The sequence below is a fragment of the Scardinius erythrophthalmus genome, assembly GCF_964197995.2.
Source record: "Scardinius erythrophthalmus genome assembly, chromosome: 19".
Taxonomy (NCBI): domain Eukaryota; kingdom Metazoa; phylum Chordata; class Actinopteri; order Cypriniformes; family Leuciscidae; genus Scardinius; species Scardinius erythrophthalmus.
In genome coordinates this window covers 3728316-3742965 of record NC_138239.1, presented here as the reverse complement: position 1 = coordinate 3742965, position 14650 = coordinate 3728316, and the positions used below count along the sequence as shown (strand labels likewise).

The window sequence follows — 14650 nt, the reverse complement described above, 5'->3', positions numbered from 1 at the left end:
TATGCTGTATTATAAAGCCTTATAATAGGCACGCAAAGGCTATTCCAAAAGGTAAGCAGCTACTTTTGCTATATTTATATTTATTTATTTATTTGTATACAATTTTTTTATGAAAATATATATTATATATTTATATAAATATTGTCAGTTTACAAAACCTATTTCATTCCCATATATATATATTTATTCAATATATTTAAATACAAATTAAATACGTTTTTTTTGGTAAAATTTTGGTAAATATAATTATTATTATTATTATTATTAGTAGTAGTAGTAGTAAAGAATAACAGTAATAATAATAATCATCTTTTTTTGTAAATAAATACTTCCAAAGCTGGACATTTCATTCCAATATGTATTGTACTTTATTTTGTAAATAAATGTTATTTATTATTATTGTTATTAAAAATAATCATCTTTTTTTGGAAATAAACATTTCCAAAGCTTGACATTTCATTCCCATATTTTATTTTATTATTTTATTTTTGTAAAATTATTATTATTATTGTGATTGTGATTCTTATGATAATAATAAACATATTTTACCAAAGCTTGACATTTTATTTCCATTTTTTATTTTTTTATTTTATTTTTTCTCTCTGTTCACTGCTCACTACAACATTTTTTGTTTTATTTTATTTTTGTGTTTTGTTTTGTCTCTGTTCACAGCTCACTAGCCCATTTTTGTTTTGTTTTATTTTGTTGTTTTTTGTTTTGTTTTGTCTATGTTCACAGCTCACTAGCCCATTTTTGTTTTGTTTTGTTGTTTTTTTGTTTTGTTTTGTCTATGTTCACAGCTCACTAGCCCATTTTTGTTTTGTTTTATTTTGTTGTTTTTTTGTTTTGTTTTGTCTATGTTCACAGCTCACTAGCCCTTTTTTTGTCTATGTTCACAGCTCACTAGCCCATTTTTTTTTTGTCTATGTTCACAGCTCACTAGCCCATTTTTGTTTTGTTTTATTTTGTTTTGTTGTTTTTTTGTTTTGTTTTGTCTATGTTCACAGCTCACTAGCCCATTTTTGTTTTGTTTTATTTTGTTTTGTTGTTTTTTTGTTTTGTTTTGTCTATGTTCACAGCTCACTAGCCCATTTTTTTTGTCTATGTTCACAGCTCACTAGCCCATTTTTGTTTTGTTTTATTTTGTTGTTTTTTTGTTTTGTTTTGTCTATGTTCACAGCTCACTAGCCCATTTTTTTGTCTCTGTTCACAGCTCACTAGACCATTTTTGTTTTGTTTTATTTTGTTGTTTTTTTTGTTTTGTTTTGTTTTGTCTATGTTCACAGCTCACTAGCCCATTTTTGTTTTGTTTTATTTTGTTGTTTTTTTGTTTTGTTTTGTTTTGTTTTGTTTTGTTTTGTCTCTGTTCACAGCTCACTAGCCCATTTTTGTTTTGTTTTTTGTTGTTGTTTTTTGTTTTGTTTTGTTTTGTTTTGTTTTGTCTATGTTCACAGCTCACTAGCCCATTTTTGTTTTGTTTAGTTGTTTTGTTTTGCCTCTGTTCAAAGCTCACTATCCCATTTTTGTTTTGTTTTGTTTTATTTTGTTGTTTTGTTTTGTCTATGTTCACAGCTCACTAGGCCATTTTTGTTTTGTTTTGTTGTTTTGTTTTGCCTCTGTTCAAAGCTCACTATCCCATTTTTGTTTTGTTTTGTTTTATTTTGTTGTTTTGTTTTGTCTATGTTCACAGCTCACTAGGCCATTTTTGTTTTGTTTAGTTGTTTTGTTTTGCCTCTGTTCAAAGCTCACTAGCCCATTTTTGTTTTGTTTTATTTTGTTGTTTTGTTTTGCCTCTATTCACAGCTCACTAGCCCATTTTTATTTTGTTGTTTTGTATTGTTGTTTATTTGGTCTCTGTTTTCCAGTCAGTTGAGCAGATGGAGCGCCGGCCCAGAGTTCAGTCAGGATCCTGTTATCAGTGACGGCCTGATGGATCAGTCGATTATGTTTCGTCTTCACCGATGACTGCAGGAATGTGTCTGATGAAGAACAGGAATGATGCTGCAGTGTTGCTGTCTGATGAGTGGGGAAATTATTTCTGATCATAAATCCAGCATCACACACACACACACACACACACACACACACACACACACACACACACACACACACACACACACACACACACACACAAAAACATTCAGAGGTCAATCAGACTTCTTCGTGAAATCTTAAATTAAATTAAAAAAAATAATAATAAAAAAGACAGATCTCTTTAATATTTCCTCTATAGAGTTTTAGAAGTAAAGTCTCACTTTATGCCCATAATTGAGCTGCAATCAAAAATATATATGTTGATATAAATAAACACAAAGATTTCTCATCAAATTCTTCAAGATAAAATGATAATGATCTGAGCTGATTTTATTTCTCTGTAATCGACTTTTGTGTCTTTTAGATTGGGGATTAGGAGTTGATTATTAAATTACACATCAAATTGAAAATCCTAAATTGGATGAAACACAATAACTCATTAATCAGTTGTTAAAAGTCACATAATTTGTTTAGTCTTTCTTTCTCTTGTTTATATTTTCCTTTTTTTTTTCATATTTATCTGACTTGTGCTATATTGTGAAAGTTTGTGTTTATGTATATACATACAAATGATCACATTATCACACATTTAAGTACCTTAGTATGTACAAGGGTAATTTAAATACTACCATGCTATTTTCATGGTACAGCTACAAAAAAAAAAAAAAAACATGGTAATACCATGGGACTTTTTTGTATTTTGTATGTGTGTGTGTGTGTGTGTGTGTGTGTGTGTGTGTGTGTGTGTTAGTGTGTTAAATATATAAAAACTGCATTATCAGATTGTTGTTTACATTTTTTTTTTTTGCTTTTTCCTTGTTTTTACTGAAAATAAATAAAAAATACAATTCAATTCAATAAAATTCAACAAAATCTATGAAAAAATGTAGATCTTTGTGCCAGTATCTCAATCTGATCCCTTATAAACATCAAAGGCATTGTAACTAATTTGCATATCAATGACATCACCCCCACAATCCATCAGTCCTGTCGTTATCTCCTCCAATCAGCGCACAGGTGTTAATCTTCACTGGTCTGGCCATCTGAAGCTGATCAGCTGTTTAAAGTCTCAGTCTGGGCCGTGAGGTGTGTTTGACTGTCCTGCTCATGTTAATGATGGTGTGTGTGGAACTCAATGTCCTGTTTTTAATGTTAAGTCTCTGTTCTCCTGCTTTTATAAACACAGAAAATGTTAACGTGCAAGAAAAGCTGTTTTTAAGCTCCATGGGTCTCTCAAGTCGACCGAAACCGTCCCATCAGGCTCCGGTTCCCTCTCTGCTGTGGAAGATCTTCAAGAAGAGCAGCTGGACGTCCCACACTGACCCATGCGTGGTGTCCGAGTACGGCGTCCGAGGAAACATCGTGAGGTTCATCCAGGACCAAGGTGAGGCCTTGAGGATTTGGGTCAACCTTATGTTAAATCATATGTCTCAGTTTTTTGGGGGAAGTTTTTTTTTTCAAGCCATCGGTTTTATTGTCCCATTCTCTAAAAAGTTTTCTTGGGAATCATTGCAATCAGTTTAGTTCTTTCCATGTTAGTTTTCTGTAAAGTCTTTAACTTTTATGACGTGATTCTCCAGGTAGTGACATCATTATGGGTGGCTGGACATCATTAAGCATTGTGTAAATCAAAGACCGTTACACCCTTTTATAGATATAACACCACAGGCATTGGTCAGTTTTGAGGTTTTAGGCTAATTTGTCTCTTCATGCATTTCAGAAAAGTGGAAAGAAAATAAATACTAAATATACTTTAATGGTTTACTTTACTGCACTTTATCTGTTTGCATCTGTAAATTTCAATTACAATACATATATTTAAAGGATGGGAGTTTTTTTTCCCGTATACACCAAACTTTAGTTTTATTCCTATTCTGAATGTTTTTACTGAGGGGTTTGTTAGTAGTATATCGTTCACTTGATTTGATAGAACATTTCATTCATAAAAACATGGTGAAAATGTTTTCCCCCTGCTGTTGACATTATTTTTTGATTTATAGAGCAATAGAAAGAGATCAAAAATCCCCTCTGTAAAAACCTGTCTCTAATATCACAATAAAAAAGCCGTTTTGAACCTGGTGTCCTCCAGTGTTCAGATTTCTGTTATGGAAATGTATGCAAATTAGTGGGTGTTTAATTAGATAATGCCTCAGTTGCATATCTAAACATTTCAGAAAACTTACAAAAAACACAACTTGCATACAAAAAATGTTTGCAGTTCTTAATGTAACCAGTCAAAAAAAATGTTCAACGGAATTCTATATAGAACTCTAGGATTCTCAACTCAATTTTAAAGAACGCTTTATGGCAAAACGGTTCTATATAAGGGGAAATGTCTTAAATTATTGCATAATACTTTCATGTTTAACAGGTTATTTCAAATGTTTCTAGTGGTAAAGTACGTTTATGAGCTGTTTAATTAAAAAACTTTTTTTAAAAAATGAATTAAAAAGTAAATCTACAAAAGGGTCCCATGAAAGGTTCTATATATGGAACACCTGACTGAACCCTTTAGGGTTCCATATACAGAACCTTTTCCTTTAAGTGTGGTCTTTTTTTTTTTTTTTTTTTTTTTTTTTACCCTATTCATCTGGGGTGTCTTGTCCATAATAATAACCCTTATGTTACCAAATTAAACCCTATGTTAACCCTTATGTACCCCAAACAGGCAGTGTGATCTCCGCTCCGGCAGTCCACTGCTTTAACTGTGAGCGAAAGCATCTGTTTTTCAACATGTCTGTGCTGGAGGACGTTGAGCAACTCTCCTTCGCGCAGCTGGAGATGAAGTTCAAGCAGGACCTGGCTCACCTGGGACAGCATGTGTTCAGCGTGGACCTGTACAGGGTTTTAAGGACCACGCTGAAGGGAGTGAGTCCCGAGTCCAGCCGTAGATTACTCCAGTCTCAGTCTCTCGGGCCGGGTGCGCACGGGACAGTGCTGGTCAATCTGACAGACCTGGCTGAATCCTGGAGGAAACCTGGGAAGAACTACGGGATGCAGCTTGAGATGCAGCTCACGCATCTGAGCAACATGCTTCAGGAGCACGCGTACGTGAAGAGCGTGCAGTTCCCGGAGATGCACATGTCTCTGGTGGTGGTGTCGCTGAACCCGCTTCAGTGCAGGTCCAGGAGAAAGAGGAGCGCGCCGTATTACTTACCCGTGACCCCCAGTAACGTGTGCAAACCCAGGAGGCTTTACATTGACTTTAAAGACGTGGGCTGGCAGGACTGGATCATTGCTCCTCAGGGATACTTGGCCAATTACTGCCACGGCGAGTGTCCGTTCCCTCTGAGCGAGAGTTTGAACGGGACCAATCACGCCATCCTGCAGACGCTGGTGCACTCGTTCGACCCGAAAGGAACGCCTCAGCCCTGCTGCGTTCCCATCAAACTCTCCCCCATCTCAATGCTCTACTACGACAACAACGACAATGTGGTTCTTCGACATTATGAAGACATGGTGGTGGATGAGTGTGGATGCAGATGAACTCCTTTTAAACATCTTTCTCAAACACCGATTAAAAGGTGAATGGTGTTTTAGAGTTGTTTAACAATGATAATGTGGATGTTTTTAGACATGGAGGACATTATAGGAAAATGTGGATGCAGGCAGACGGAGCTGTGACATGTGTTCAAAATAAACTTCATTTTATAATAAATTGCTTTTTTCCATCAAACATGGTTTAAGTGTTTTTTATTATATTAGACTAGAGCAGTGGTTCCCAAACCTGTCCTGCCGGCACCCCAACACTGCACATTTTCTTTGTCTCCCTAATCAAACACACCTGATTCAACTCATCAGCTCATTATCACATGGGTTAATGAGCTGATGAGTTGAATCAGGTGTGTTTGATTAGGGAGACAAAGAAAATGTGCAGTGTTGGGGTGCCGGCAGGACAGGTTTGGGAACCACTGGACTAGAGGCATGTTCATGTTTAATGATGTATAAGACCTGGATTGGAATCTGTTTGGAATATCCATATTACAAGGACAAATTAAATTCCTAGTGTTAAATTATAATATGTTGGTGGACTTTGCAATCCAGACTGAAATATTTTTGTAGTTTCTGTTGTGTAAATAAGTAAAAAAAAAAAAAAAAAAACCCGACAGATAAATCTGTGGCATATGTATATACAGTACTGTTCAAAAGTTTGGAAATGACTTTTTAATGTTTTGAAAAAAGTATCTTATGCACATCAAGCCTACATTTATTTGATTAAAAAACAGGGAAAAAAAAGTAATATTGTGAATTTTATTACAATGTAAAATTATGTTTTTCCATTTTATTATAGGCCTAGTTTAAAATCTAATTTATTTATATGATGCAAAGCAGAATTTTCAGCGTTATTACTCCAGTCTTCAGAATTCATTCTAATATGCTGATATTTGATATTCAGTTATTATAAATGTTGGAAACCGTTGTGCTGTTTTTTTGTTTTTGGAACCTGTGATACTTTTCAGGAATCATTAATGAATAAAAAGTTGAAAAGAACAGCATTTATTCAAAACAGAATGTCACAAAAGATTTCTATTTTAAATAAATGCTGTTCTTTTTTTAAAAACGTTTTATTCATCAATGGCATTCATTTTATTCACCACTCACCTTTTACATATTTATCTTGGGGCAAGTTGTCATGTTTCCTAAGATGCAATTACAAAACGATGATTTTACATTTGTTACCTTATTTTTTCAGTCTTGGGAATATATAATGGACTAAAGTGTGACAACTAGCCCCGGTCCCTCCTACTGACATCAAACGTCGTTACTTCAGTTCTCCACAAGTTGGCGCACTGGCTCTGAATATGAGCGCTAAATAGTGAGTACCTTTTTTTTTTTTTTTTTTCATTAAAGTTATTTTATTTTTATTTTTATGGATCTAAATATATCGTTAGTAATAATAGGTGATAGAGTGAGAACTGATTAAAATGTCCAAGGGAGATTTAATGCCGTATGTTGCATTCAATTTAATAAGCAGTAATGGAGTAAATCTGGAACTTTCCATATTTCCCCCTCTGTTACTTAATTAGATGATGTCTGAGCTCTCCAAAGGAGCATTTGACCACACGGACCCCTTGATGTCCAAAGGTGATGAATTCTGTCATGACATCAGAGAGTTAAACCTAAAGACACATGAGGAGAGAGAGAGAGAGAGAGAGCGAGAGAGAGAGACGCGGTTGCACACTTGCGCACTGCGCGTAAAGACACACGTACCCAAACCCTCGCCGCGACGAGTTGCGCTCTTCGCAAAGGAAGAAACTTTTGTTTGGTCAATGAAGTGGACTTTTCTATCTGCTACAGCACCTACAGCTTGTCTTAATACAGCAGTGACGGCAGAATATGTGTAAAAAGAGGCGGGCGTTCTCCTGGAAATCTCCCACTGTTTTCTCCAAATAAACAGCTTTTCCTTGGTGATCTCGAAGATGGAACACAGTGAAACGGGGAATTATAAAAGAGGAGCAACTTTATATGAAAACCTGCATTGATCATCCTATATGCCACGAACAGAAGATCAGCTGCGCGTTTGGAGTTTTAACTTTATCTGGACTTTATCTTCAGGTCCTGCACTTGTACACCTACGGAGAAGCTTGCACACACACCGCTGAGCTCGATTTAGCCTCCGTTTTATTATATGGAACGTTGCTGATGTGGAAAACCATATTATTTAGAAGAGTTCGAATGGTCAATTTTTACACTTTGTGTTATTTTAAGAAGAGCGCAAATCTAGTATTATGACAGACTTGGACTCATGGACCTTCTCCTATCCAGATGGATCTAGCGCAGGTTTGCGTTCCTCCTTAAAGCGGCTCTTAAGGTGGCTTTGATGCACGAAGGATCCTCCAAACTCTTACAATGGCTCACTTAAACACGGAATATGTTCCCATCTCCTGGCCCGAGCCCATCTGATCTCGTTCGTCACTGATCTGTCAGCTTGAGAGTGATCATGGTCTCGTCCGTTGGCGCTCTGATGGTTCTGATGGTCACTCAGGTGTTCTTTGGAGGCTCCAGTGGACTCGTACCTCAGATCGGCCGGTCCTCTCTGTCTCAGGATGTCTTGCATGCTTTTGAACTTCGACTTCTGAGCATGTTTGGACTCAAACACAGACCCAGTCCCAGCAGGTCTGCGGTGGTTCCGCAATACATGATGGACTTGTACTCGATGCACTCGGTGAACGCGGAGCAGAACAACAGCAACAGACTCAAGGGTTCACTAGGGAAAGCCTCAGAAAGATCTGCCAGCCGCGCGAACACTATCAGGAGCTTCCATCATGATGGTAAGCAAGTGTTTACTTCACGAATTCTTCCTCTCCACCTTCCCTAAATTCCTTCTTTCCTTTCTTATCTGCTTTATCCTTCATTCCTGACAGGAGTTGACATTATCTACAGGCTATTTAATGAGGAATTGGCAGTTTATTTGTATAAAGTCCTATGTTGAGAACACATTTTCTGTACTCCCAAATTTTTCTTAAATCATTTTATACATTTTTATAGTATAGTATATATATTTATAGTATATATGTCCCAATCAGGCTGAATTCACCCTATATAAATGTCCTCATACTGCCTATACTGTATATACATATTTATTTGTTTGCATTGTAGAGTTGCAGGTGCTTTTTTTAACATAAATGTTGAATGCATATACTAATCCTGTGGATCGTCTTAGATGACATTAAAATAAACTAGAAATGCCCCTTGTGTTAGTTTACCACCTCTAAAGTAAATCATGTCGTGATAATTTATCATTTTTAAGTGTTTTGAACCAGTGTGTAGAGTAAGAGGTCAGGAAAAGTCACATCCTGTCAATGAGTGTAAACACTAAGTTTGTCACAGTACAAGGAACTGGCTTTGATTCAAACAGCCATAAACTTCCCATATATTTATTCCAAATTTTTTTGATTTTTTTTCCTCCCAGAATCCACGGAGGATCTGTCCAGTTCGAGCGGAAAGACGACTCAGCGCTTCCTCTTCAACCTGACCTCCATCCCGGGCGAGGAGTTCGTGACGTCAGCGGAGCTAAGGATTTTCCGAGAGCAGATCGCGAGTTCTCCGAGCAACGGATTCCACCGCATTAACGTTCACGAGATCATCAGACCGTCCGCTTCCCTTCAGGAACCCATCACGAGACTCCTGGACACCAGGCTGGTTCAGCACAGCTTGAGCAAGTGGGAGAGTTTCGACGTGAGCCCCGCCGTCACGAGGTGGACTGCAGACGGACGGCCCAACCATGGCTTCGTGGTGGAAATAGTTCACCCGGACCAGGACTCCAAAAGACACGTCCGGGTCAGTAGGTCCCTGCACGACAGGGAGGACACGTGGTCCCAGATGAGGCCTCTGTTGGTGACCTACAGCCACGACGGCAAGGGGAACGTGCTTCACTCTCGCGAGAAGCGGCAAGCGAGGCCCAAAAACCAGCGGAAGAAGCACAAACCCAACTGCAAGAGACATTCCCTGTATGTGGACTTCAGCGACGTGGGGTGGAACGACTGGATAGTCGCCCCGCCGGGATACCATGCCTTTTACTGCCAGGGCGAGTGTCCGTTCCCGCTGGCGGACCACCTGAACTCCACCAACCACGCTATTGTACAGACACTGGTGAACTCGGTGAACAGCAACATTCCCCGGGCCTGCTGCGTTCCCACGGACCTGAGTCCCGTTTCCCTGCTCTATCTGGACGAGTACGAGCGGGTGATCCTAAAAAACTACCAGGACATGGTCGTGGAGGGCTGCGGATGCCGCTGAAGTCCCCACACACTTTATTTTTCCCAATACTAAACTTTATTTATAATAAAGTAAAACACATATTTTGGAGAAGTATATAAAGATATATTTATGTTCACTATTGGGAAAATAAATATTTTAATCAGAGTTAAACTAAGGTATTTTCTGATGTACGTTTCGCACATGAAGTATTCGTATTCTGTATTTATTTCTACCGCACTCTTGTTTTAGAGAATAGTTTTGGTAGCACTTTACAATAAGGTCTAACATTATGCATTAACAATGAGCAATACGATATTTAATAATCTTTAACATTAGCAGCTGTTCGTGGTCAGCTCAGGTCCATTAAATAACAGAAACAGATACAACTATTGATTTGAACAATGTATTAGCAAATGGCGAGATTAACATTGAGATTACTAATTGTTGTTTTCCTTATTGTAAAGTGTTACCATGTCTTTAATGCATAATCAAAGAAAAAAATAGCTATGCCATTCTTCAAGCAATGCAAAATGCAAGAGCTCCTCGCCTACAGGTGGAAATGCATTAAATGCAGTAAAAGCACTTAGAGGGTTACCATTGGAACGGCATTGTCCGAACTAGACCGACTTCCATTAAAACAATGAGCACACAGCACTGGAATGCCAGTGTTTTAGAGATGGGTCTTTGTTACGCAGCAGTAAATGTGAATGCACTTATTTCAAACCAATGTGACAGGTAGTTGACACTGAATGCTCAGGAAATTAGCCGGTGTGAGTTTAGTCCCACAGTATGAGCTCTTGAAATTGACCTATTGCCTGGAGACAATGACTATTGTGTTTCTTCTCACAGGTCCTTATATGCTTTGGTAGCGTAAAGGTGTCTTCCTCCAGCTTTATACTGAAGTCAGCTTATTGAGTCTGGCTAATTAAGAGCCATTCACTACACGGTGCTCTAAAGTCGAGAGCTAGGAAGTGTTTAATTAGAGGGACGTTGTTTAAAACGTGAGGATTGCCATGTAATTAAGCTGCCCAAAATAAAGAGTGCAGAATGCAAAATGTATGCGTTGACAGAAACAACTACAACATGATGTTCTGTTAGGCTAAGCTTAAAAATCTTTCATTTGAAGCCAATGAACAAAATAGAGTTTGATCCATAAACATGCTTTTATCTGTTAGTACAGCTGTAGGTTGTGTATGCTTGAGTTTCTGATATTTTACAGCCAAAATCAGATTTGTGAAAATATGACTGTAGTCTAATCCAGAGTTTTATATGCACCAAAATTGAAGGAGTCCATGCTCTTTAGCAACATCTACTTATCCTGTGTGAATCATTCTCCACTTTGGCCCTAGAAAATATAGCCTTTTATTGGGTTGTCTTGAGGTTAAACACACGTCAAAGGAATCGCAACTTGACTTTCTTATGGATCATAAAGCAGGACTGTGGGAAGTACAGCTTTCCTCGCGCAGGCAGGTTTCTCTGAAATGTAACGTGTTATGCACCGCTGGTAAAAATGCCTTGATGTCCAACTATTTGAAAATGGACAGTTTGAGTTCATTAAGGGGTCGGTAACAGTATGGTGCTGTGCTATAGGGCATGTGGACGCTTCAAATGAACATGTATGGTTTGCAGATGTTGGGAGAGACACACCCTACCTATCAAGATACTGGTTACTGGAGAACGATACGCGCATGCAGTGCTTCATCTAGCAGATAAAACCAATCGAATGCTCATGGCAACACGCAGATGTTATGATGCCCTGCATTCCTGTGGCATTCCAGAGATAAGGTGGCCGACACGATCGGCTTTATGATTCATAATTGGTGATGAGATTGCTTTAATGACCGAGATAAGAGCACAGAACCGGCGCAGAGAATCGTCCTCTCTGATGGCAGGAACGATAATAATCACCTGCTTCACATGTGATTCACAGCCAAACACGTGGAAATATCGCGTTGACGTGTGCCATGCCACATTCTGACCTCCATTGGAGAATGATTACAGTGTCTAAAGAAGAAGAACTTTTGGTTAATAATCATGTCTGGTTTTCTAAAACATGCTTGCCATCAAAAAACCCTTTACTTGAAGCATTTTAATGCACCTTTTAAAAGATCTCATGAATAATTGTAACCACATATTTCAAGCAGCCAGTGTAACTAAGTAATCTGCAAATGTAATGAATTTGACCTTTCATTACATATAATGCGTTACAATGTAAATCATTATGATGCATTATACTGTAAGGCTTCAAGTAAAGTGTTACCATTTAGTTTATCTGCATGTATTTTGCAAATGATGCAATGCAGTGAATCTCACCTGGTTTTGCTTCAGGATCTAGATTATTTCTTTAAATGATTTTTGGATTTTTGATGCTTTCATGCTTCCAGCAGCCAGTAACGTACCTCATAAAAAGCATCGTGTTCAGTCCAAACCATGTTTATCTTAATGTTTAACGTTGCCTTGACCATACTTTCTGTTTTTTGAGGATGAGGGCATGTCGCACAACCTGTCAACATCGCATCTGTCTAATTTGACGGTGTTTGATTAGACATACGACCGTTGACATAAACAACAAAAGATATGGGAGGTGTTTTCTCCTCCCTTTTAAACGCCTGTAAACGCCTGTTTGTTTTGCTATAGTTACACTATGCACGTCAGTGACCCGACTGACTGGCCCCACTGATGCTATATGAATTCAAGCGTGTATCATAAATCAAATTCCGTCAAATTCAGTCAGTCACGTGACCCGACTCTGCACATGCGCACGTGCGACCGGCTCGGCTGGAACACCAGCAGGCCTTGATTTCAGGCGAGTTTGATGGAGGGAATTTGTCCTGAAGCCTTTCATTTAGCTCATAACCGTGAACCAGGAACTCATCTGGACTGCATTTGCACCGTAGGGGCCTGACCACAGCGCAAGGAAATCATAGACCCAGAATTGCAGTGCTGCAGAGGCAGTGGCCAATTGCTGGTATTTTTATTTACTTCAGGAGGCAACGCGTTAATTTATATGCGTGCAAACATTAAACTTTGAATAGTCCTCGCAAAGCCAGCACCAGAAAATAGGTTCATGCCTGTGAGGGTATTAGACTCTTGCTAGTTTAATTGTTTGTTTTCATTGCCCAAGTGTATAAACTTTGCATGAGCCAGCGAGTGTGGAAACTCCTCTCTCATGATGCATTACAGCGTGTTCGCGCGCTGCTTGAATATAATGTGTGGACTCATGCGCAGCTGTGGGCAGTGGAGATATTCCGTCATCTAACTCTCTTGCAATGCCATAATTTCTGGACATGCAGACTACAGAATGATTCTGTCTTTACTGTATAGCAGGCCGTGCGGCTTCATAAGGAGCCTGAAAGGTTTGTACTCCTGCCATGGCAAAAGAATAAATATAGTTTGGCCAAAAAAGTGAGCGAGTTGTCATTTTTATACTCGCAGAATCTTCTGCGCTCTATACGATGGGGGAGGTTTATGTTGGTTTCTTTCTTGTGGTCATGGGAAAGAACAATAAAAGATTAGTTTACCCCCGAAAATTTGATCCAAACCCAGGATTTACTAACTTTCAACTGAGAACACCAGATGAACGTTCACATGGACGTTCTTCTAAAATGATCAAAAAAAGGATTCTGCTGTATGATAAGTTGCCATTGATTATGAATGTTTTTGCTTGTGATGTTTGTCATTTGGAAGTTAGTATCAACGCCTCAACCGTTGGCTGAATGTCTAATGAAAAAGGCACACAAAATGGGTTTCAAAGTCGTCTCTGATTGGTTGAATTGTACAGGATTTCCGGGAGACGCGTGTGTTCTTTAACAAAGCCGTCGTGAAGCCAAACCCCCTCATGGAAGAAGAAAGCATTAATGTTTACAGCTGTGACGATGAGGGCTTATCAGGATCAACTAAATGCTGGATTTTGAAAAGTATGTTAACTGTTTAAAGCTCACAGCACTCTTTAAAATACGTCCAAAAGTTTCACATACCTGTCTGTTATTGTAGGGGCATCGACTTTACATTTCCACGCCCCTAAACATGACTCAGAACTGTGATTGGTTGCTGTACATGTCAGTCAGACGGCCTCTTGACCAATGAAAGCTGTGATGGAGTCCATGCCTTCTGCTGTCAGTCATGAGGCTATTTTGCAAGCATCTGCTATATGATTATGAATAGATGTAAATATGATGCTTCGAGTGAGGAAGAGACCCAAAGTTAAGTTGTTTTTCCCTCCACCACTTCTCTCATTTCTCATTCGTGCATTACACCACCATGGCACTGGCTCTCGTGCATCTAGTCACGCTAAGTTTGATTGCATGCATGCACAAATGAGATCAAATTTTATGGATTCAAGTCGTATGGACTATCTTTATGGTGCCTTTTTGAACATGAACGTTTAAAATCGTTGTCTTTGTGTTGCATGGGAGAAATGGGTTCGGAATGAGGGTGAGTAGGCTAAATAATGGCTGCATTTTTTCCTTAAAGAAAACCACACATTTATTTAGCAATAATTGAAATCACGTGTCTTGCATTGATTTCTCTGACGTTTTTTCCTTGCGTCTCGTAGAGGAAGTGTGTTTACATTCCAGCGGTCAGAGTAAAGCCGTGGGTTTGTTCAGCATCGTGTCCAGGTGCAGAGGGATCGCTCAGGTAATTACAGAGGAAATTCCCTAACCACAGTGACACAGCCGGGTGATGAGCTCGCACTGTGTCATTTGACTATTCTTACGCATAAATCCTCAAATACCACCCTGTGCATGAGTCAAAAGGGCCTGTTTGCTCATTGAACACGCCCTTCAGCTGAACTTACTCAAAGTTGCTTCTCTTTGATGTACCATGATCTCGTGTGTGTGTACAGAATGTGCTTCAACACATCTGCATCGTTGCTTTGTGTGTCTGACCCCGACACTGCTGGAGAAAATGCTTC

The 14650-nt window shown here is 38.7% G+C and overlaps 2 protein-coding genes across 3 annotated transcripts; both read left to right on the top strand.

Annotated features, from left to right (window-relative positions):
- Positions 1–3017: 3017 nt before the first annotated feature.
- gdf3 (growth differentiation factor 3) lies at positions 3018–5723 on the top strand. Of its 2 annotated transcripts, XM_081347252.1 has the most exons (3): positions 3018–3120; positions 3221–3418; positions 4703–5723. In XM_081347252.1, exons 2-3 carry the CDS (start codon positions 3259–3261, stop codon positions 5518–5520), a joined length of 978 nt encoding a protein of 325 aa, XP_081203378.1. In that variant the 5' UTR covers positions 3018–3120; positions 3221–3258; the 3' UTR covers positions 5521–5723. The 2 variants fall into 2 exon arrangements, with proteins under 2 accessions (XP_081203378.1, XP_081203377.1); XM_081347251.1 differs by lacking the exon at positions 3018–3120 and having other exon boundaries at positions 3132–3418.
- Positions 5724–6727: 1004 nt separating this feature from the next.
- On the top strand, positions 6728–9920 carry bmp2a (bone morphogenetic protein 2a). Its single transcript, XM_081347250.1, has 3 exons — positions 6728–6850; positions 7062–8306; positions 8948–9920. The coding sequence occupies exons 2-3, from the start codon at positions 7976–7978 to the stop codon at positions 9772–9774; spliced, it is 1158 nt and encodes a 385-aa protein (XP_081203376.1). The 5' UTR covers positions 6728–6850; positions 7062–7975; the 3' UTR covers positions 9775–9920.
- The last annotated feature ends 4730 nt before the right edge of the window (positions 9921–14650 follow it).